Below are 19222 nucleotides of genomic sequence, written 5' to 3' on the forward strand. Positions count from 1 at the left end.
CCCGGGAGGAAATAACAGCCCGGCCAAGGTGTGTTACTTCCTGTGTTCGGCTACTTTGTCTTTGCCTAAAATCGTTTCGCTGTTGAGTTGAATGTCAAATACTGTACAATGACACACACACACATACGTGCACACACAAATAGTTATTATTCATTAATGGAAACACATTGATGTAAGCAGCGATCACCCACACAGCGATGTTGCTAGGTATGCATCCTGTGTCCCTGACGCAGTACAATCTGAAAGGACGCAAGAAGCTCACCTCTGCTGTGTACTAGGGACACACTCTTATTTTCGTGACGTGACTTGAGCTATTTTGAAAGCATTTCCCATGTCACAAAACCACTGAGATTTAAACGTGTTTTAGATTTTATTATCAAACTGTTGGTGATGTGTTAGTATTTTTGGTTTGGTGCTCTGCACAGATCTGATACCTGCCTGACGACCCACCTGTTGTCATCACTGGCTCTCTGAAGCTTGGTGCGTGGCTGTTTTTCTTGGCAGTTTTAGCGGGTTGGCATGGAGGTCCCCAGGGATTGCTGATGGACAATAACCCTACATTTTTAGGTTTATAAAATACACCCAAATACATGAATATGTAGGGTATTACTACAGACATTTCTGTAATGTTACGTCTTAGTGTCTGCTGTGACACTGATAATACTTTGCTGTACAGGTGGATGCACTGTGCTTTTCCCTCTGACAATGCTGTATCATGATAATGTGATTGTGCCAGTGATCAATATTGTATTCACTTATGTCGATAATGACCTGGTGATGTTTTACACCAATGTATCCAGTGTATCTCACGTAAGATCCTATTTTGTTCATAGTATCATTAAGTGAAAGGAAAACATAAAGATTATTCTGAGAAAGAAAGAGAATGAGCATGTTTTGAAAAATGTTGAACCATTTAATTCATACAGTATCTTATATCTTGTATGGATTATCTGTAGAAATTATATTTTAATGGAATTATATACAGTCATATAACACATTTGGTTTAGGCTACTTGATACTGGGTAGATGATTGTAGTTCTTTCTATAATCAACTCAAGATGTGACATTTATGTAGTGTTTTGTACATATATTGGATATAAAGATGCATATAGAGTTTATGGTTTGGATAATCAAGTTTTTATATTTGGAAATATCTGTTTAATTTTTAGATACATTTTCAACATACATGAATATAACCATAATTATAGCCATTTAACATCAAATTTGAGTTTAACACTACAATTTTATCGAGAGCCCACTCAACTTTTGTAGGACCCACTCAAATGACCACATGTGGGTCCTGGGGTTGTAACAAAGTGATAACATAATCGTGTCCAAGGCAAGACCAAGGCCAGAGGTAGTTGCAGCCAAGTCAAGACAGGGTCCAGAGCAATTTTAGTCCTTTTCAAGACCATCATTGGCAATATCTTATTGATACTCCTTATCGATATCTGATTCTTTATTGATGCTTGTATTGGTTGTTTGTCATTGTTAAATGATTGTTTTTTGAAAAATATATTTTAAGAACAGGGTTAGAATTTACATGTATTTGAAATACAACAAAATTATATTTTAGAGCAGTAATTGTAATGTTTACAACGGCAAAGTCACACTATAAAGCCAATAATATCTCAGTGGAAACAACTTGTTTGGAGTTACGAATAAGGGCTCTTTTCAGAACCATGATGGTATGTTCAAGGACTGTCAACAGACTTATGAGTATCAGCTATTAAACAGCAGTCTTTTAAATGCAACAGAGACCCAGAATCATATTTTTCTTATCAGCTTATTTTGAAGTCTGTGCTGCAGGTTGATTTTCATTGGTGGACTAAAATAAAGTGAAATAATGGTTACGTAGAAGGCAGGAAATCTAAGTAGTTAATACCAGCAGTTTGGATCCACATTGTAATTCATTTTGTGTCGTGCTTGTGTAAAGCTGACGACTGCAAGTCCAATATTCACTCTCCTTTAGCTCTGTCTTTGGTCATCACCAACTACTGAGAAAAACACCTGGCTTTTTAGCTGTTAAATGCTCCGGTGTGTTCACCAGCTAGTCTCCAACTGTGGTGTCTGTGCAACACTGTCTTACTCCTAACTCATCAAATATAGAGGAGTTGTCTTTGAGGCCCTACACGTCAAACTATGACACTCTCTGTACCCCTCTAGCATCACTTTTGGATGTTTAGGGACTGCATGACATTTTCTGATCTGTCTCTGCATTGTGTCTTTCCAAAAAACAAACAAACAAACAAACAAACCAACAAACGAACAAACAAAATAATTTCCTTGTCCACGGGACACATACAGTTTCCACTTGTTAAATGCATCCAGTCTTATTTCAAAATAAACTTTGAAAGTAGGTTTAATTTGTTTTTAGGCTTGGAAAAAAGATCATGATTTGGGTCAAAATAAGTGCATCAAACTTGCATAATGTAATTGCACTCAATGTATGTGCATTTGACATATGTCAAGCTCTATTCTACACTGTGAAAGTAAGTCACAAACAGGGGTCTAATGGGTGAAAATCCTTTGTTCGTTTGACCAATCAACCAACACAACTGCATGCTCTACTTGGACTTTTTTGCTCTTTATAATACAGTAGCTGCTCAGAGCGTCAAATAATGGTGCAGCCTGCTGCGTCATATACAATTGCTGAAAAGTGCCTTGGTGCGTCAGTTAGTGCTGTGAGGGCCGCTGTCCAAGTGTCAGTACTTGACGAGTTGAAGTGAGGACAGCTTGATTTGTCTGCTGTTTGACATTGAGCAGGTTGTGTATGGGGGCTCTTTAGAGCTTTTACCTGGAAACAAGCTTCTGCCGTGTCCGCAAATGACACTATTAGCACTGTGAGAGTGAACCAAAACTGTAAAGTGGTGGGCCAGTTAGCTGAACAATGAGCCGAATCTCATTTAGAGCTCACTAAAGCCTCTGGGAGCTGCAGATTCGGGTGAGTATTCTCTGTAGACTCCTCAATATGAGCAACCCCTTTTACATTGTCATTTGATCGATTGTTATCATAATAATATTGATTATAACCACTTTAAAGTTGTCCAGAAATATATACTACCACTTTTATAAAAGGCTAAATAATTGCTACAGTTTTAAGCAGTATTCTCAGACACACATTTTGTGCCTTACTGAATATTCCCAGCCTCAGGAAAGTGAATGTGGATTTAATTTGAAATAAACTACAGTTCCCATGGTCATTCTAGTGAAGGGACATGTCACCCAGTGACACGATGTGACTCAATCCAGTGTTTTTAATTGTTTTTGGAAACAATGGCAGTCTCTAGGGCACACAGTAATACGCTATCCATTGTTGGACTTGGTCCTTTATGGGATTTTTGAGACTTTTTCCTGACTTCTCCTTGAAGTGCAAGTGAGAGGTAACACTGTGTTCCTTGAACAATACATTTTATTGACTACACTTGAGACTAGCTGAGGACGTGTGTGCATAGCAGTGCCAAGGAATGAATGCTTCAGATGCTGAGTCATGTCCTCTCTCATCCTCACTCTTTGCAATCACTCTCTACTGACAGCTGTCCGAGAAATGAACAAGTGCGCTGCTGCTTTCTGGTTGTTCAGCAGGGTGCTCACTTCATTTTTCATTCACACATTGATTAATTCTGCAGTAGGAGGGAGTCAAACGAACCTTTGACTAAAACTGTTCTCCTTCCTCCGACAGTGGAGGGTGACAATCCTGTGACCTTCACTCCTGACATCTTGACTCACTGTCCACACCACAGGGTTACTGGCTCGCGCTCCCAGGAACGCCACGCCATCCTTCAGCTTGACCCTGAAAACACACAGACGTGAGCAGGTTAAAAGAAAAACACTGAATAAGATTATACCGGAGCTGTCAAAAGAACAGCTCGCAAATTAAGTTTTGGAGCTTCAGAAATACACCTGGCCTTTTTTTATTTTCTTTCTGACACAAACAAACATGTCAAAACAGAAAAGAAATGAGGTGGCACTTTAATTGTCTCTCAGAGAGGACAAAAGAAATGCTTCAAACACTATTGGTCTCCTCCTCATGAACACAAGGACAATAAATAAGCCATTAAAAAAATGAAAGATAGTACTGTAGCAGACTGATCAAAAACATGCTTTACTAATATAAAGGCACTAGACTGGAGCTACAAAAGAAGAAGAACTTTTGAGAGGCGTTTGGTGGTTGCTAGATGATGAGAAAACAAAATCTTGTTGAAGAAGGAACTCTTTCGGCTTTCATCCATTTTGGAAAGTAAATAATAAGTGAAAAAACTCTTTCAAACTTTCCATACTTTGCTCGATGAATATTGCTTGAAGGAAGTGAATCTGGCAGGTACATGTCAACTTATTTCATTAGCAGCGATTAAAAAGCAGCATCAGGACAACAGATGGCACGTTAGCCGACTTGAAATGATCAAGAGTCAGGGTGGCGAGTTCTAATTAACCCCTGTGAAAGTGTGTTTAACCACAGTGAGAGTATGAAAGAGTTGTTTAACATGACAAGTCTAGACGTACACCTTGTAGTTTCCAAGCATCAAGACTCTCTTGAGCAATAAATAGGTGGCACAGCTGGGGTTTTACCAGGACTCCAATCTCTGCAGCTTCCATGCCACGTCTGCCCCACCCTTTCTGTCCCTCTATCACTTCCATTACTCCTGGTCACAGTCTGTGTGAGGCTATCCAGGTGCCAAAGAACCATGACCTCCTCCTCTTCCAGTATACTGACTCGCTGTTGCTCTCCTCCTCCTCCTCCTCCTCTGTCACATGAAATTACCATGAAGTACTCAGAACAGCTTTCAGTGCTTCCTTTTCCAACATGACAAATTGCTCTTGTTCGAACCACTGGCACGAACGCGGCAGAATATTTTATGTGGGGGGAAAATGAAGAAAAAGATGGCAAGAGAAGCCAGATCTCAAGTAAAACACCAACAGCACAGAAAGGTGGAGAGGGAGGTGAAAGAAGCAGTTCTATTCAGTGAAACATGAACGCAGGGTAATTTTTCCCCGCATCAAAATAATTGGAGACTGTCCTCATTCGGGAACTGCGAAAGACTTGCAAAAGATGAAGAAAAAAAGAGCTTTAACGGGAGGATAATGACATGACAAACCATGCAGCAGTCCTTAGAAGAGCACAGTCATTACATCTTCAGTGTTCCACCGGTCTTCTTTGATCTTATCCAGGCCGCTGAGGTGGTAATAACTGGCCTTGTGTTGGTCGCTGCTCCTGACGAGCAAAGATAAAGGCCGCCAGTGTGGAAGACACAGACAATAACTAGGAGGAGACGACTGATTGCCGTCTGCCCTCCTGTTTCCTATTCGTCACCTTCGCCATGGCAGAATAATTACTACAAATTCACAAGCAGATTCAGCACTGACAAGGGGGTCGACAGGGGGGTAGTAATCAACTAACATGAACCAAACTCCTACTTTATGCCGTATTGATCACATATCAAAATTCCAATTTGAATTTGCTTTAGCGAACTTTTACCACAGATGTGTCTGCATTAGTGCCCAGTTTTGATTACCGGTTGATTGTTTCAGCCAGGGGTGCAAATATAGAAAGCCTGTTCGTGCGGTTGCACTGTGTCTCAGAGGTAGAGCGGGTCGTCCACCAATTAGAAGATCAGTGGTTCGATCCCCGGCTCCTCTAGTCTGCATGTCAAAGTATCTTTGAGCAAGATACTGAACCCCAAATTGCTCCTGATGGTGCTTCCATCAGTGTGTGTGAGTGTATTATAAAACTGATTAGCAGGTGGCACCTTGTATGGTAGCCTCGGCCATATATATATATATATATATATATATATATGGATGGATGTATGTGTGAATGGGTGAATGTAACTCATAGTGTAAAAAGCTCTTTGAGTGGTCGGATGACTAGAAAGGCGCTATACGAATGCAGGTCCATTTACCATTTACCATTTACTGGGGCCTGTGAGGCAGAGGGAAATATGGAAATATGCTCATGATCAAAGAAGAACTCTCATTAAATTCAAAAAGGTGCCATTTGCTATATATGCTCTTGAAAAAGACAAACCCATGTCCGTCATGTTTTTTTGTTTGTTTGCTTGTTTTTATATAACAGCCAGTGGCATATATAGCAAAATTATATGCTTATTCTACATAAACTATAAAAGGATTAAATTTAATGAATAATTTCTTATTTTCTTTGGAATTTTTTTTGTACCTACCTTATGCCACCGGGTTCAGCCATGACACAAGTAAAAATGATTTACACTGTTTAAAAAATGCACACACAAAAAAATAAAATAATATAATATCATTATAAAGGCTGGCTATTGTTTAAAATCACAATAGAGAATGTGAAGTTCAGGTCATGTGTCTAATGTTTCAGATAGGGACGCCATCTTGTGAGGACCTCGCTGTGCCTGTGACGGTGGTCAAGCAACATTATTCGGACAAACTAATCATGACACACAAAATATATCCATATGGCATGGTGTGGATACAGACCCTGATGGACTACCTCGACTCACATACCTGGATATTGTAGACTGCCTTGTTTTTAGACTGAGTGAATACACTTTAGTTAATAGAAGTAACAGTGCGTACCTCAAAGATTCTGCCCCCATTTCACAAAGCGGGACGTACCTTCACATTCTCTGTACCAGCACCAGTACCCTTAGAGTGATACTGATACAAATAGAGTACTTCATCAAAATTGTGACAAAAGCAGCAGATTGTATCTTTAGCTTCTTTTTTTATTGATGAATGTGCTTGAGATGCATTTTTTGACTGTCCACTCACTACGATGCAAATACATTTGGATGCCAATGATTGGTGCACATGTCACGGGCCAGAAGTCAGTGTATGATAAACATTTCTGGTGCTCAATTGTGACGCCAGTAATATTGTGTTACTTACCTTGTGTACTAGCAAGCAAAAGTAGTTAGAAATGAGCAAACGAGAACAAATAGGCACTTTTCAGGCTTTTGAAATAAGTAAGCAAACAAGCCTCAGCAGCAAAGAATATGCCGAGAGCATAACGTTACAGCATTAACGTTACAGCGACAGAGGCTAGCAGGCTGTTTACGCCTCTTAAAGACATATCTGAGGAATACAATGACTGGCAAATGACTGAATGGATTTCCACTGATGAACATCCATCATGATATTGGAACTGATGCAGAGGCCATTCTGCAGGAGTTTGATCCAACAGGGAGACACAGAATGAACTACAAATAGGCAGGAATCTTACTATATAATGACGTAAACTCTGTCTGTGTGTGTGTGTGTCTGTTCCACGTTTTTCTCCTCACTGACTTGGTCAATCCATGTGAAATTTGGCACAGTGGTAGAGGGTCACGGGAGGATACGAATGAAGCAATATTACATCAGTGTGCCAACTGGGGGGCGCTATAGCAACAGATTGAAATTGCAAACTTTGAATGGGCATATCTCATGCCCCGTATGTCGTAGAGACATGAAACTTTGCACAGAGATGCCTCTCCTCATGAGGAACAAATTTGCTTCAAGAACCTATAACTTCCGGTTATATAGATTTTCCGCCATTTTGAATTTTTTGAAAAACACTTAAAATCGATCTCTTCCTAGGAAGTTTGACCGATCTGCATGAAACTCTGTGAACATAATCTAGGGACCAATATCTAAAGTTCCCTCTTGGCAAAAACTGAGCTTCTTTAAGGCAATGAATATTACGGAGGGCGTGGCTCATCACATAAAGGTGTATAACATCTCAAGGGTTTCACCGATCACCACGCAACTTTGTAGGCATATGACCACACATAATCTGAGGGGACCCCTCCATTATTGACCCCATCAAACAAAATGGGGGCGCTAGAGAGCTAATTTCTTACCTAGGCCTAACCACCATATCGATTTTTACTAAACTTGGTAGATATGTAGAGCAGGACGCCTCAAGGTGACTGGAGAAATTTAACTCTAATTGGCAACTGGGTGGCGCTATGACAACAGAAAAATGCTTAAAAATGGCTGAAATGCGACCGATTGCTGTGGCTCCCCCTGTGGCCGAATGTTGTTTTTTTTCTTCTAATTGTTGGTTTGACTAAGTCATGGTATGGTATGCTGTACATAATCACGGAAACTGTCAGTGTGTCATTCTGTCAGTCAGTCATTCTGTCTGTCCCACGTTTTTCTACTCACTGACGTGGTGAATCTATGTGAAACTGCACATAGGCATTGAGGATTGGCATAGGTAGAAGGTGACAAAGCTACCAATGGGTATGGACTAGTACTACTTAATTTTCTCATCTGGCCTTTTTATTATTAATTGGAGCAGCTTGGTTTGGGCTTTGTGTTATTGTTGCTGTAGATTTTCTTATTCCTAACTGTTGATGTTATTGCTGTGTGATGCTCCTGCAGAATGAGGGAACATGTTGTTTGCGAAATACCTTTACGTTTCTCTGGGCTATATTCAGTGTGTTGGCCTGTCTTTGAAAACGTAGGCTAATCAGAGTTTTATGGTGGTGGTGTTGTGTTGATAACGTTAATGTTAATCTTTTACGCTCACCGAGTAGACTGGTATGTCCATGCGTGGGAACCTACATGTGAAAGCTACCCTACAAGTGGGTGGGCAGTTCCTGTGCGTACTATGAAATATAATCCTGTTGGCGCCACCTTCTGCTGCACTAGTGAGCCAATCACACATCTCATTAAATCAAATAACAGTTGCTGTAATTATCTGTGAGCAAAGCTATAACTGTCATTTTTTTCTAGATCTTGGTACAAAAACGATTTGTTTGACAGGAGAAGTTTTGATACTTCTTAGTTTTGGGTTATTTCGGTTGACAATTTAAAAGTATTAAGTACTAATATCCAGCTCTAATTGATATAAATTAAATTCTTTGGAGATTTTTTGGCTGTTGATCAGACTAAGTGAGCGATTTGAAAATTTCTCTCTAGTGCTTTATTACTGTATTTGGCATTTCATTGAGTAAATGACTAGTCAATTAATCAGTCAATTAAGCAGTTGGTGGATGGGTTGATTGATACTGATGCAGCACTCTGAACCACAGTGTCAAAGCATGTCTTTCTTTCTTTCTTTCTTTCTTTCTTTCTTTCTTTCTTTCTTTTTTCTTTCTTTCTTTCTCAATATATATGTTCCTCAGTGTCACATGTGTCTCATCCTTTTATCTCATCCTGTTTCTTCTTCCCTCGTCATGTCTCTCTCACAAATGACATACAAACCCCAAGCATGTGCGATAGCCAACAAGCAAGCAGGATAAATTAACAAATGGCATGTTGTAAATGAGATTGGTTTGGCTAATATGATTTCTGGTGAGGAAGGAGGAGGGGGGGGAGGCAATAAAGGAAAGCAATTTGAAGGGTACCCCCCCTTTCACATGCATCAGCACATGAAGCTGCCTCATTAATTCCATGAAAACCTGCATCAGTGGGATGAGTATTTACAGATGAGATGAGGTTGTCAGAGAAGACAGTTTTCAGCTGTCCCTTGATTGATGCTGAGAAAAGGCACCCCAAGATGGCCATCGCCCAAATAACATGTCAACACACCTTTCACTTTGTCATACCTGTCCTGTGCTCCATGAAATGACAGTGTGCATTAATGCACTTTACACAGCAGGGGATTAAATGGAATACAAACAATTTTGCATACCTGCTGAGATGAGGGTGTGCAGCGTACAGCAAAAACTAGCACATGTTGTCAGGATTTCTACAACAAAGTACTGTATAAAAGCAGTATAATCTTCTTTATGGGGCTCTTCAGTGGTGATAAATGATCTTAAGTCTATGGTTTATGAACACTGCCAGTCATCACTGTTTTATTAGACTCAGTAGAAGTAGCATTTCCTTCATATAACTGGTTCTAAGTCTGAAGTTCTCCTTGATCAGTCTCATAATATTCATCAGGACCAACTCTTTGGTGTTTTTTTCTGTGTGTTTGAGCATTTCCAACACTTACACTAAACTGCTAATCCAAAATGGCCCAAAAATCTGTGCTGATAGTCTCATTTGTTTCACAGATCTCTAGAAATAAAGTCACAATGTGGACCGTCTTCAGCAGATGTATCATTTATTACCTGAGGGAATTGGCATTCCCTCCTTTCCCAGTCCAGGTGAAATTCACACTGTCCAGTCAAAACAGCCTAAAATATGAGCTGGTGGAATTATTTTACTCCTAGGTCTCCAGAGACAAAGTCAAGGGGTGGATGCATTATTTGACAATAGTGCTATTGTACCTGCCACGATTTATACCCCCTGTTATGTCAGCCAAAAAAGGGCAGAAATATGAGCTGGTAATATTGCTTGAAGTGTCTGAAAAAGGAATTTGATGTGAATACATTATTTGGCAGAGCTGTTATTTTAACTGCTGGAATTTGCATTCACAGTTATTTTAGCCAAGATGAACGTTACTTGTATGAAATTCAGGCCGTCCAGTCAAAACAGTCCAAAACATGTGCTGGTAAAATTATTTGACTCTTAGGTCTCCAAAGACAAAGTCAAGGGGTGGATGCATTATTTGGCAATATTGCTATTGTACCTGCCAGGACTTGAGTGAAAGTACTATTTTGAGTGGTATTTTTTTATGTGGTATATTTTATTGTTGGATTTTGGGATTACTACCACTGCTGGTAGATAGATAGGTAGATAGATAGATAGATAGATAGATAGATAGATAGATAGATAGATAGATAGATAGATAGATATTTTTGGTCACCCTTCTGTTGGGGCACAGATCTGGTAGCGGACAGTGACAGTCAATAGAGAACGGTCACTCTGCTCAGGGCTGAGTTGTGGCTGGTTTCATGTAACCACTGTTCATACCGTGGAGAGTTTTATTAGTAAACTGTAACTATAAAATGAAAGGATGTTTTGCTGCCTCTTGCAGCAGCTGGAATCTGAGAAAAAAAGAATTTTATTCACTGGGCCGACTGCTGGCAACTTTTAAGGTGGAACGTTAACTTGTAATGTTATTCAACGCATGAGGTGACGACATGAATCAATCAAAACACCTTAAACATTCCATATGACAACTCTGACATACATTTTTAGTAATGAATGGATCTTCAGGCGTTTATAGATGGCCGGGTTATGTGAACTGCATATATTCTAATCCTCACTTGGAGAGAGAAAAAGTGTGGTGGAGCATTGTACCTGTGGGCTACGGCAACACTAAACCCCTGAGCTTGCCTGAGAGGGACTATATGCACGGTTATGTTATGAGGAAGTACAGTGAGTGCCGGACGGAGCAGTGAGTGACAAAAAACTCGCCCTCTCAGTCTGCCGAAGGCAGGGTGGTGAAGAGGGGGTGTCTGAGTCTGAGGTGTTAATGTGTAGGAAGTATATTGATGTTTGTACCTGTTTAAAGAAAAGATAATTGTCTCATTTACAGAAATGATTGATCTTATTGACTATTTTATTGTTAATCTGTTGCTATACGGCTAAATCTTTGGACCGTTTTTACTTCCTGTCAGTAACTGCAGTCACAAATATTCCAACAGGAAATACGCTTGGACCCATTAAGAATATTTATGTTTTCAAGTTTGAAATAGTCTATAAGTCAATCATATTTTTTGCATAATGAAATCTGAACCTGCAAGTAACAGTACAGACAGAAAACTGTAGAGGAAATGGTAGTACTGGAGTCAAGTTAGAGGACCTTAAAAAGTACAGAACCTAAATAAATGTCCTTAGTTACATTGTACAATTGCATAGTGAGTTAGAAATGAATGCTGGGTCTTTTTTAATGATTAGAAATGACCCAAACAAACAGCCTAAGCAGGACAGACTTTGCTGTACTTAAAAAACAAAAATGGCATAATTTGGGCGAAGGAAGTAAAGAGCAGTGTACGTTTCCATGAAATCTAATTTCAGCAGAACATAAGATGATAATGACCGGATATCATTCATGAAATTGTAGGAATGATTATATGCTGTCATTCAAAAACATGTGTCTCACATGATGCCTTAATGGGCTCTCGTGGTTCCCATGACAATAAGTGATGATGGGGGTTAAAAAAAGGCTCCGATTAAGATTCAAGACGTAGAAGAAAAAACAAGGGAGTGTGTATGCGTTTGGTGTAAAAGTCTTTGTGGTGAGCATGGGGATGGGAGGATAGCTTGGTGTTAAAGGTGTTTGAGTAGAGAGAGGGGATAATGGTTCACAGAGACCGGCCAGGCAGATTAGAAAAGACAGGCGTTGTATCAGAGTGGATGAAAAAGGACAGAGGATGGGAGAAAAACATTCAGGAGAGGAGAGGAATTGAAGAGGCTTTATTAGAGGCTAGAATAAGAACTTGTAGTCAGTGCTGGCATATGCTGTCTGTTTTGGTCTTATATTTCCAACAGTAAGAGAGATATTTATGTCAATGTCATCCTCCTGGAGCCATTTGCGGGCAAGGTCACCCACTAAACCTTAAGCTCAGATAATAATAATAATGATAGATGAGAAGAAACAGGGGGGAAATGGTTCCCTGTATTGTCACCCAGGTGATAACGGATCATTACTGTGGCAAAGATGGAGACAAAGAGAAGCCAATTACTTCACACATACATACATATACACGCAGTCACTGTGGTGTCTATATCTGATAAAATGTTCACACATTGGCAGAGAGTGGGTTGGTGGACAGAGTGAACCTTTAGTGGAGATAAATGAAAGTGAGAACAATTGCTCTGATATCAGCTCCGCCACAAAGAAACCACCTTTGGTTCTTACATCACAGAAAGGCTCCTGCGAAGGGAGAGCCAGATGGAGAGAAGCTGTAATACAGATGAGTCACAGCACATTCATATATAACCTGCGACCACGTTCTGAGACGTCATTAGCTAACCCCATTGAAGTGTTTGACAGAAAAAGCCACAGACATGCAGTGGTGATCCTAGACTCTCAGGGGTCCCTGGCAAAGAAGCTTATTGAGGCCCCCAGCCACACACGCCCCCATGAAAGTGCCTTCTGAGAGCATTCATATGAACCTGAAATTAAACAATATATTAAGTCTTAACAGTTTAAACCCTGGGTCCTCTACCGGGGGTCTGTTACCCCTTGGGGGCCCCAAAGTTGAAAAACACACATTAAACATGGCTTAATAGAGACAGTTTCTATCACAAGTACACAAATCTGGACACATTTTCCCCACAAATACAAGATGCTAATGTTTTTAGCACAAGCCTTTGGCATTTTACATCATATAAATTAGCCTAGCAGCTAGCAGCCTTTTCCTTTACTCGTATGATGCCATGGACAACAGCAACATTTAACAAAGGTAACGTTACAAAATTTGGCTCCATTACAACTCACAGTGTTCACTGACAAAACAACTGTCTTATACTAAACACGTTTTCCAAACAAATATAACATACTAACATTATCAGCACAAGCCCATGGCATTTAACATTGTATAAATTAGCCTAGTGGGTAGTGGAGATTTCAAAGTTCAAAGAGTTCAAAGTATTCTTTATATAAAATTTACTTTATATATAGGCTACTGTAAAAACTAATGACAAATTCACATAATAAGTAAACCCCAACCCAACTACAGTATTTTAACATTAAATAACAGTTAAAGAACTAATTACAGCAAAATAAATGTTGAGTTAATAATTGTCTCCCTAACTCAGCAGAGACTCAGCAGCCAGACCTTTCTCTATTATCTGTTTAGCAGTGGCTGAGATTGTTGCTACAATGAGAATAGCTGTTCCACCTTAACAGTCTGCCTATAGTGAACCTGGTCAGGGTCCAATGGGAAGCTAACATAGCTCGCTAACTGTCTGGCTAACTTCACTTCAGTGTAATCAGCAGGTGACAAGCCAGGCACGGGTGCTTGACTTGGATCTTGAGGAGCTGTAGCATTTATCACTGACAGCCTAAACTGTTCACACATTGCACTGCTACGTTTAACTTTACTCTCTGCTGCGGTCGCTGCAGCCTCACTGTCATGTTGCTGACAGACACATGCTCTTGCTATATCTATATCTATATCTATATCTCTAGGGGGGGCACTTAGGGGGTTTGAAAGCAGCGGCAGTGCACTGTATGGTGCCATTATGGTAGCTTTAAGGGGTTTATAGTTGTCACTGGAAGTGGTGCCAATATGAGTGGCAATTGGGGGCATGGAAGCATTGCTGAATGGGCCTATTGGGCACAGGCCCAGGGGCTCAAAGTGAAAGGGCCGGCCCCCTCGTCCTCACCTGCAAAATAATCACTCAAATGAACACGTTCTGACAGGGAAGAGATTCAAAATGACCACAAAGAGATGCAAAGGAACTGCAAAGAGATACAAAATAACTACAAAAAGGGGCAAAACAACCACAAAGAGACACAAAATGACCAAACAAACCCCTAAATTATGCCAAAGAGAAACAGAACAATTACAAATAGATACAAAATTACACACTAAGCAGTTAACCAGTCGCCTTATTTGCCCCTCCTAGCGGTGCGCCTCTGCATAAATGACAAACTGGTCTGGCGGTTATTTAGATAAATCTAGAGCACACAATAACTCGTGTTTGAGTGTATTTCCCAAATTAATTTTAAAAAGGTAGTGCAGCTGAATTCAATTTACAGACAGCAGACAAAATTGGCCAAATCACATTGAGCTAGTTTAGTTGGCTCGCATCCCTTAATTCTTAAACACCTGCAGCTAAATCCAGTTATGAAATAAACACAAAAGCTGCTGGGCATAGAACCCCAGCTTTCTTTATGTTCCCTCCCTTCTCCTCTATCTACCCTGCTCAGAAACAAAATAATCTCCATCACCTTGGGGTAAAATTAAATTACATAGTGGCCAGTGACAGGTGAACCAGGCTGCAAGCTGGTTCAATAAATTAGTAAGGTGAAACGGGGCTGCGCAAGAGATGCTCCGAGTCAATTAGCTGAGGAATAGTTGTCGGTGGAGTGTTTTTAGGGGCGAGCGGACACAGGCAGATGCGGAGATAAAGAGGGAGCTAATTCAATTAATGAGTTTGATGCTGTTCTTCCCATTATCAGAGCTAGTTAAAAGTGCTGGTGCGTGGCAACGCTGCAAACGCAGGACAAGATTAACACTATCAGATAAAGAGGGCTCCCCAGACAAAGCTCATCTCCACCCATGCATTCTGCTGCGTCTCTCCCTGTCTCACCCTTTTGTCTCACTTTCACTGTGTCTCTTTTCCTATCTCCCCCTGTCTGTCTCTATCTGTTTCCTCTGAAACACTCTGCTTCCCTCATACACAGCCAAGCCTCTCTCCCATCGCTCTCTATATCCTTCTCCTCTACCAAAGCTCCCAGTCTAGCGTTGGTGTCTTTCTGCTATAGCTTCTTTTATATCATTTAAAAAAAGGAACCAGAGATCCTGCTCTAATTCACTTTATTTAATTACCACATTTTGGTCCATAAAGCTTCGTCAGGTAATTTTGAAGGTCTACAGACCAAAACGTCTTCATTAAATAAAGTGAGTACAAGTGACCGGCTTTGTGCAGAAATTCTTTATCCTTCTGACTTTACAGTTTTGGCCCGGCACACCTGTAATTAAGACTTTATGGTGTACAAGAACTCTGTTAAAAAGTTTTTAGCCACGCTAGCAACTAGACTAAAGGGTCGGTCAGTTAGTCCAAACTAAAATATCTAATCAACTGTTGGATGTTTGGCATGGGATTTTGTGTAGACAATTATGTTTTTTGTCAATGTATCAAATGCTTTACAATGAGCATCACATCCTGCCATTAGTCTGGCCATGGACAAGTACTGTTTTTTGTCTGTCCAAGGGGCTGAACCTGAACATTGACTATTCAGACATTGAGTGTTTGGGTAGGCATTCGATCTTTAATCTTGGGATTCAGATTTCTTTTTTTTTTTTTGTTTGTTTGGAGAAATGACAATAAAGATAAATAAATACTTATATTAAGTGTTTCCCCTACTTTTATTTATTTATTGATGATTTTCTATTGTTTTTTTTTACAATTTAAACAAGGTACAATTTTTCATTGTGGAGCTGCACGCAGCGTATTGATTCACTGTTTATCATTAGAGCTCTACTCTGCACCGGGGACAGTTGTTGAGAGTCCGTCCATACACACAGTGACAGGGCTAACTGTCAGCATCACACGGCTAATGTTACGTAACTGTCATGATCTTGTTTTTCTGTTAAGTTTAGTTACCCATTTCATGTTCATGTTTTGTGTCTTGTCTTGTACGTCCTGTTTTATTTTGAAGTGTTCACCTGCCTCTCCTTGTCTCTGTAGGTTTTACTTCCTGTCTGGCGCTGTCACACCTGCTCCCTGATTGTTCCTCCCCAGCTGTGTCTCATCAACCCCTATTACCTCATGTATTTAACCCTGTCTTCCCCTGTCTTGTTGCCAGTTCGTCGTACTTCACAGTCCTCGTCCCAGCACTCTATCTTGTCTTGTCTTGCCGGTAATAACAGTTTTGTCTTTTGATCTAGTCTTTGCCTCACGATTTGGATACCTTTGCCAGTCCTGATTGATATTCTGTGTACCGAACCCTGCCTGTCTTTTTGAATAAACCTCATTCTTGTCTAACCGGAAAAGAATCGAGCCTTTGTGTCCTTTCCAAGCCACGTTCATGACAGTAACGTTTATTAATGGCTTTAAATTCAAGATGAAATTTAAATAAAAAATGCTTTTTTTTAACCCTTCTTTTATTCTTAAGCCCAGTTCAGACCAATGATTTGGGACAAAGCTAAACTATTTTAGAACGTTGCAGAGAAAAGTTGCAGTGGTGTGAACTGGCTGGTCTGAGCTCGACTCAAACCGTCTGATGGTGTCACCTGCAACTCAGCTGGTCAAATCACTGGTGGCTGGTTTTAGGACCTAAGGCTAGTCACCTGTTTCTACAGACAATCCGCTTGTAGTAAAGTCTGCTGGTCAAGTCAAAATGACCGCACACGGTCCAGTCCATATCATGCTCATTTTGTTTGCTTTTCACCGTTTCATCACTACTACAGATGTAGCCAGTATCTATCACTATCCTCATTCATATTTTAAGAAGCTACAAATTATATTCAGCCACAAAATAAGCCTGAAAAGCTGGAAATCAGAACAGAAGTACAGAGAGTTGTTGCGTTTTTTTTTTTTTTGTTTGTTTTGTTTTTCAGAGAATATATGACATCTGAGTAAATATATCATTGTTTCATATTTCACATCATATTTAATTATTCTTAATAGGCGACTGTAGCCAAGTACCATAATGGCATGCAAATAAAAACTCAGGTAAGTTCAATGTCTGGGCTGAGGCAAAAAGGTTGGGACTCTGGGTGCAAGCAATGCAGTAACGAGACGTCTGTGTTTTTTCCTTTCATGTGGCTCAGAATCGCCTTCTCCCCCATGATGGCGATGTCAAACGATTTCACACAAAGCTTGCATCTAGCTCTATGTGTGATTTGGGAATCCTTGGCCAACCAGTATTTATATACGGTATTGTCAAGCCATCCATCCAAAAACTTCTACCCATTGTGAACGTGAAACTCGTGTTCTTGTCGAAGGTGCAGTGTTGGAGTGAAATTTGATACCTTGGGGGCTGGAGGAGGGTCATGGGGCAGCAGACTGGACATACCACTTGTCAATCAGGTAAAAGGGGCAATATGTTTGTGTTTCTGTGTCTGCCCTTTCTAATCCTAACTATTGTTTGTGCTTTAAAATGAATCAATGAACAATTCCATAAACTTTTTACTCTCAGAACAAGCTGAAAAACAGGAAATGGACACTCCTTTGACACCGACACAGTGCAATCCAATATTGCAGAAAAACACTTCCTTGTCTCCGAGCTGTAAATATAGCCTGTGGTAGTTTGCTCAACCTGTTCAAAAAGGAGTCAAAAAAATCTCCCACCTTTTCCTTAGAGAAAAAAAAGGAACATCTTGTGATATATTCAAGCAGGCTATCATCACCTAACCTTCACCCATACCCTCTAATTTCCTCTGGATGTTGCTGGAAAAGTGCTGTTGCCTTTGCGTGAGGCTTATCCGGTCCTTCACTTTACCCTTGTGAAATGTCAATTTCACTTCTCACTGCCATTGACCGCCTACTCATCTCACCATTCTTTACAGATCGATATCTTTGTGATCCAAACTAGACAGTGAATGGATGTGCTTTGTGGGTATCGGAGCTGTGAAGGGTTAAAAGCTACCCATCTATCAAGGGACAAAGATGATCAAAGGGAGTACTACTTACAGTGCCTCTTAGTCATTTCAACCCGGAGTGGACTGTATTGAGTGCTACTTAATTGAGGAGATGCTGACTGTCACCAAACACCAGGCGCGTTTAGAAATCAGGTGGTTATGCAAGGAACTGTCTGTACTGTCCAAGAAAAGCACAGACTATTTGCTTTTCACTCTGAGAGGAGAGGTGAGGAGTTGAGTGCCTTCAGCCAAATTCTCTCTTCATCCATATCTGGATGCCTGAAAAACACAGAGCGCATTGATGCCACGTCTAACTTCTTTTTCACAGTCTTTTTTTAATTAAAAGGAAAAGCAGCCAGATGACTGACATATGGAGCTTGGACCCGAGGTCTGGGAACAAACTCCAGCTTTTTTCAAAAAAAAGAAGAAGGAATAACTGTCAGAGGAGAGCAGCTGACTTCAAATGAGAAGAGGTTCAAAATGCGAGCTGGCCGTAGCCTCATGACATGAACGGATCCATGACAGATCAAGAGCAATCATATGGGCAAGAGCACTGAGAAATGAATTCAAGTCGAATTCAGAGCAACCCCTGAGAGTGTCTGAGGAAAGGAACATTTCATTCGAAAACCTGGGCATGGTTTCATACATACAGTACATCTTAAATACATCATAGTGGTGAGAAATCATTATTTTGCTGTTGATAAATAAAAAAACTTATAATTTTGATCCTGTAGTTGTGGTGTTTTGAACAGAGGCATCACTATAATTTCAGTCATCATGGTTCTTCCAAAATGGGTGTTTTTCACTCATCAAATGAGAACTTTTGTGCATCAGCTGAACAATGAAGAAAATGGATGGTGCCATATATGACTGTGAGGAAATGGGGCTCTTGTAATGGCTGAAAAACAAATTACTACTTCAGCAGTGGGTTTCAGAGAAGTGTCATACTATATGAAGGGTTTCACATTAAGAAGAACAAATTAATTTTACTTTGTCCACTATTATTGAACATTAAACAAATGAGGCTAATGGAATCCTTAAAACATAATTTTGTAAGCGACGGCCTCAAGAGTGCTATGATGATAATAATAATAATAATAATATGATGAGCTAGCACTAATGTGGAGGCGCGTTTCTGCATAATGCATGGCGGC

The 19222-nt window shown here is 40.2% G+C and overlaps 1 protein-coding gene across 1 annotated transcript in view; it reads right to left on the bottom strand.

Annotated features, from left to right (window-relative positions):
• The window catches only part of LOC117269281 (transmembrane protein 132C), a 239762-nt gene that overhangs the window by 105015 nt on the left and 115525 nt on the right, over positions 1–19222 (bottom strand). Inside the window, exon 4 of the mRNA XM_033646202.2 lies at positions 3650–3793. Within this exon, the coding sequence (XP_033502093.2) occupies positions 3650–3793 (144 nt within the window). The remainder of the gene's footprint in view (positions 1–3649; positions 3794–19222) is intronic.

This window comes from Epinephelus lanceolatus, chromosome 19 (genome assembly GCF_041903045.1).
Source record: "Epinephelus lanceolatus isolate andai-2023 chromosome 19, ASM4190304v1, whole genome shotgun sequence".
Lineage (NCBI taxonomy): Eukaryota > Metazoa > Chordata > Actinopteri > Perciformes > Serranidae > Epinephelus > Epinephelus lanceolatus.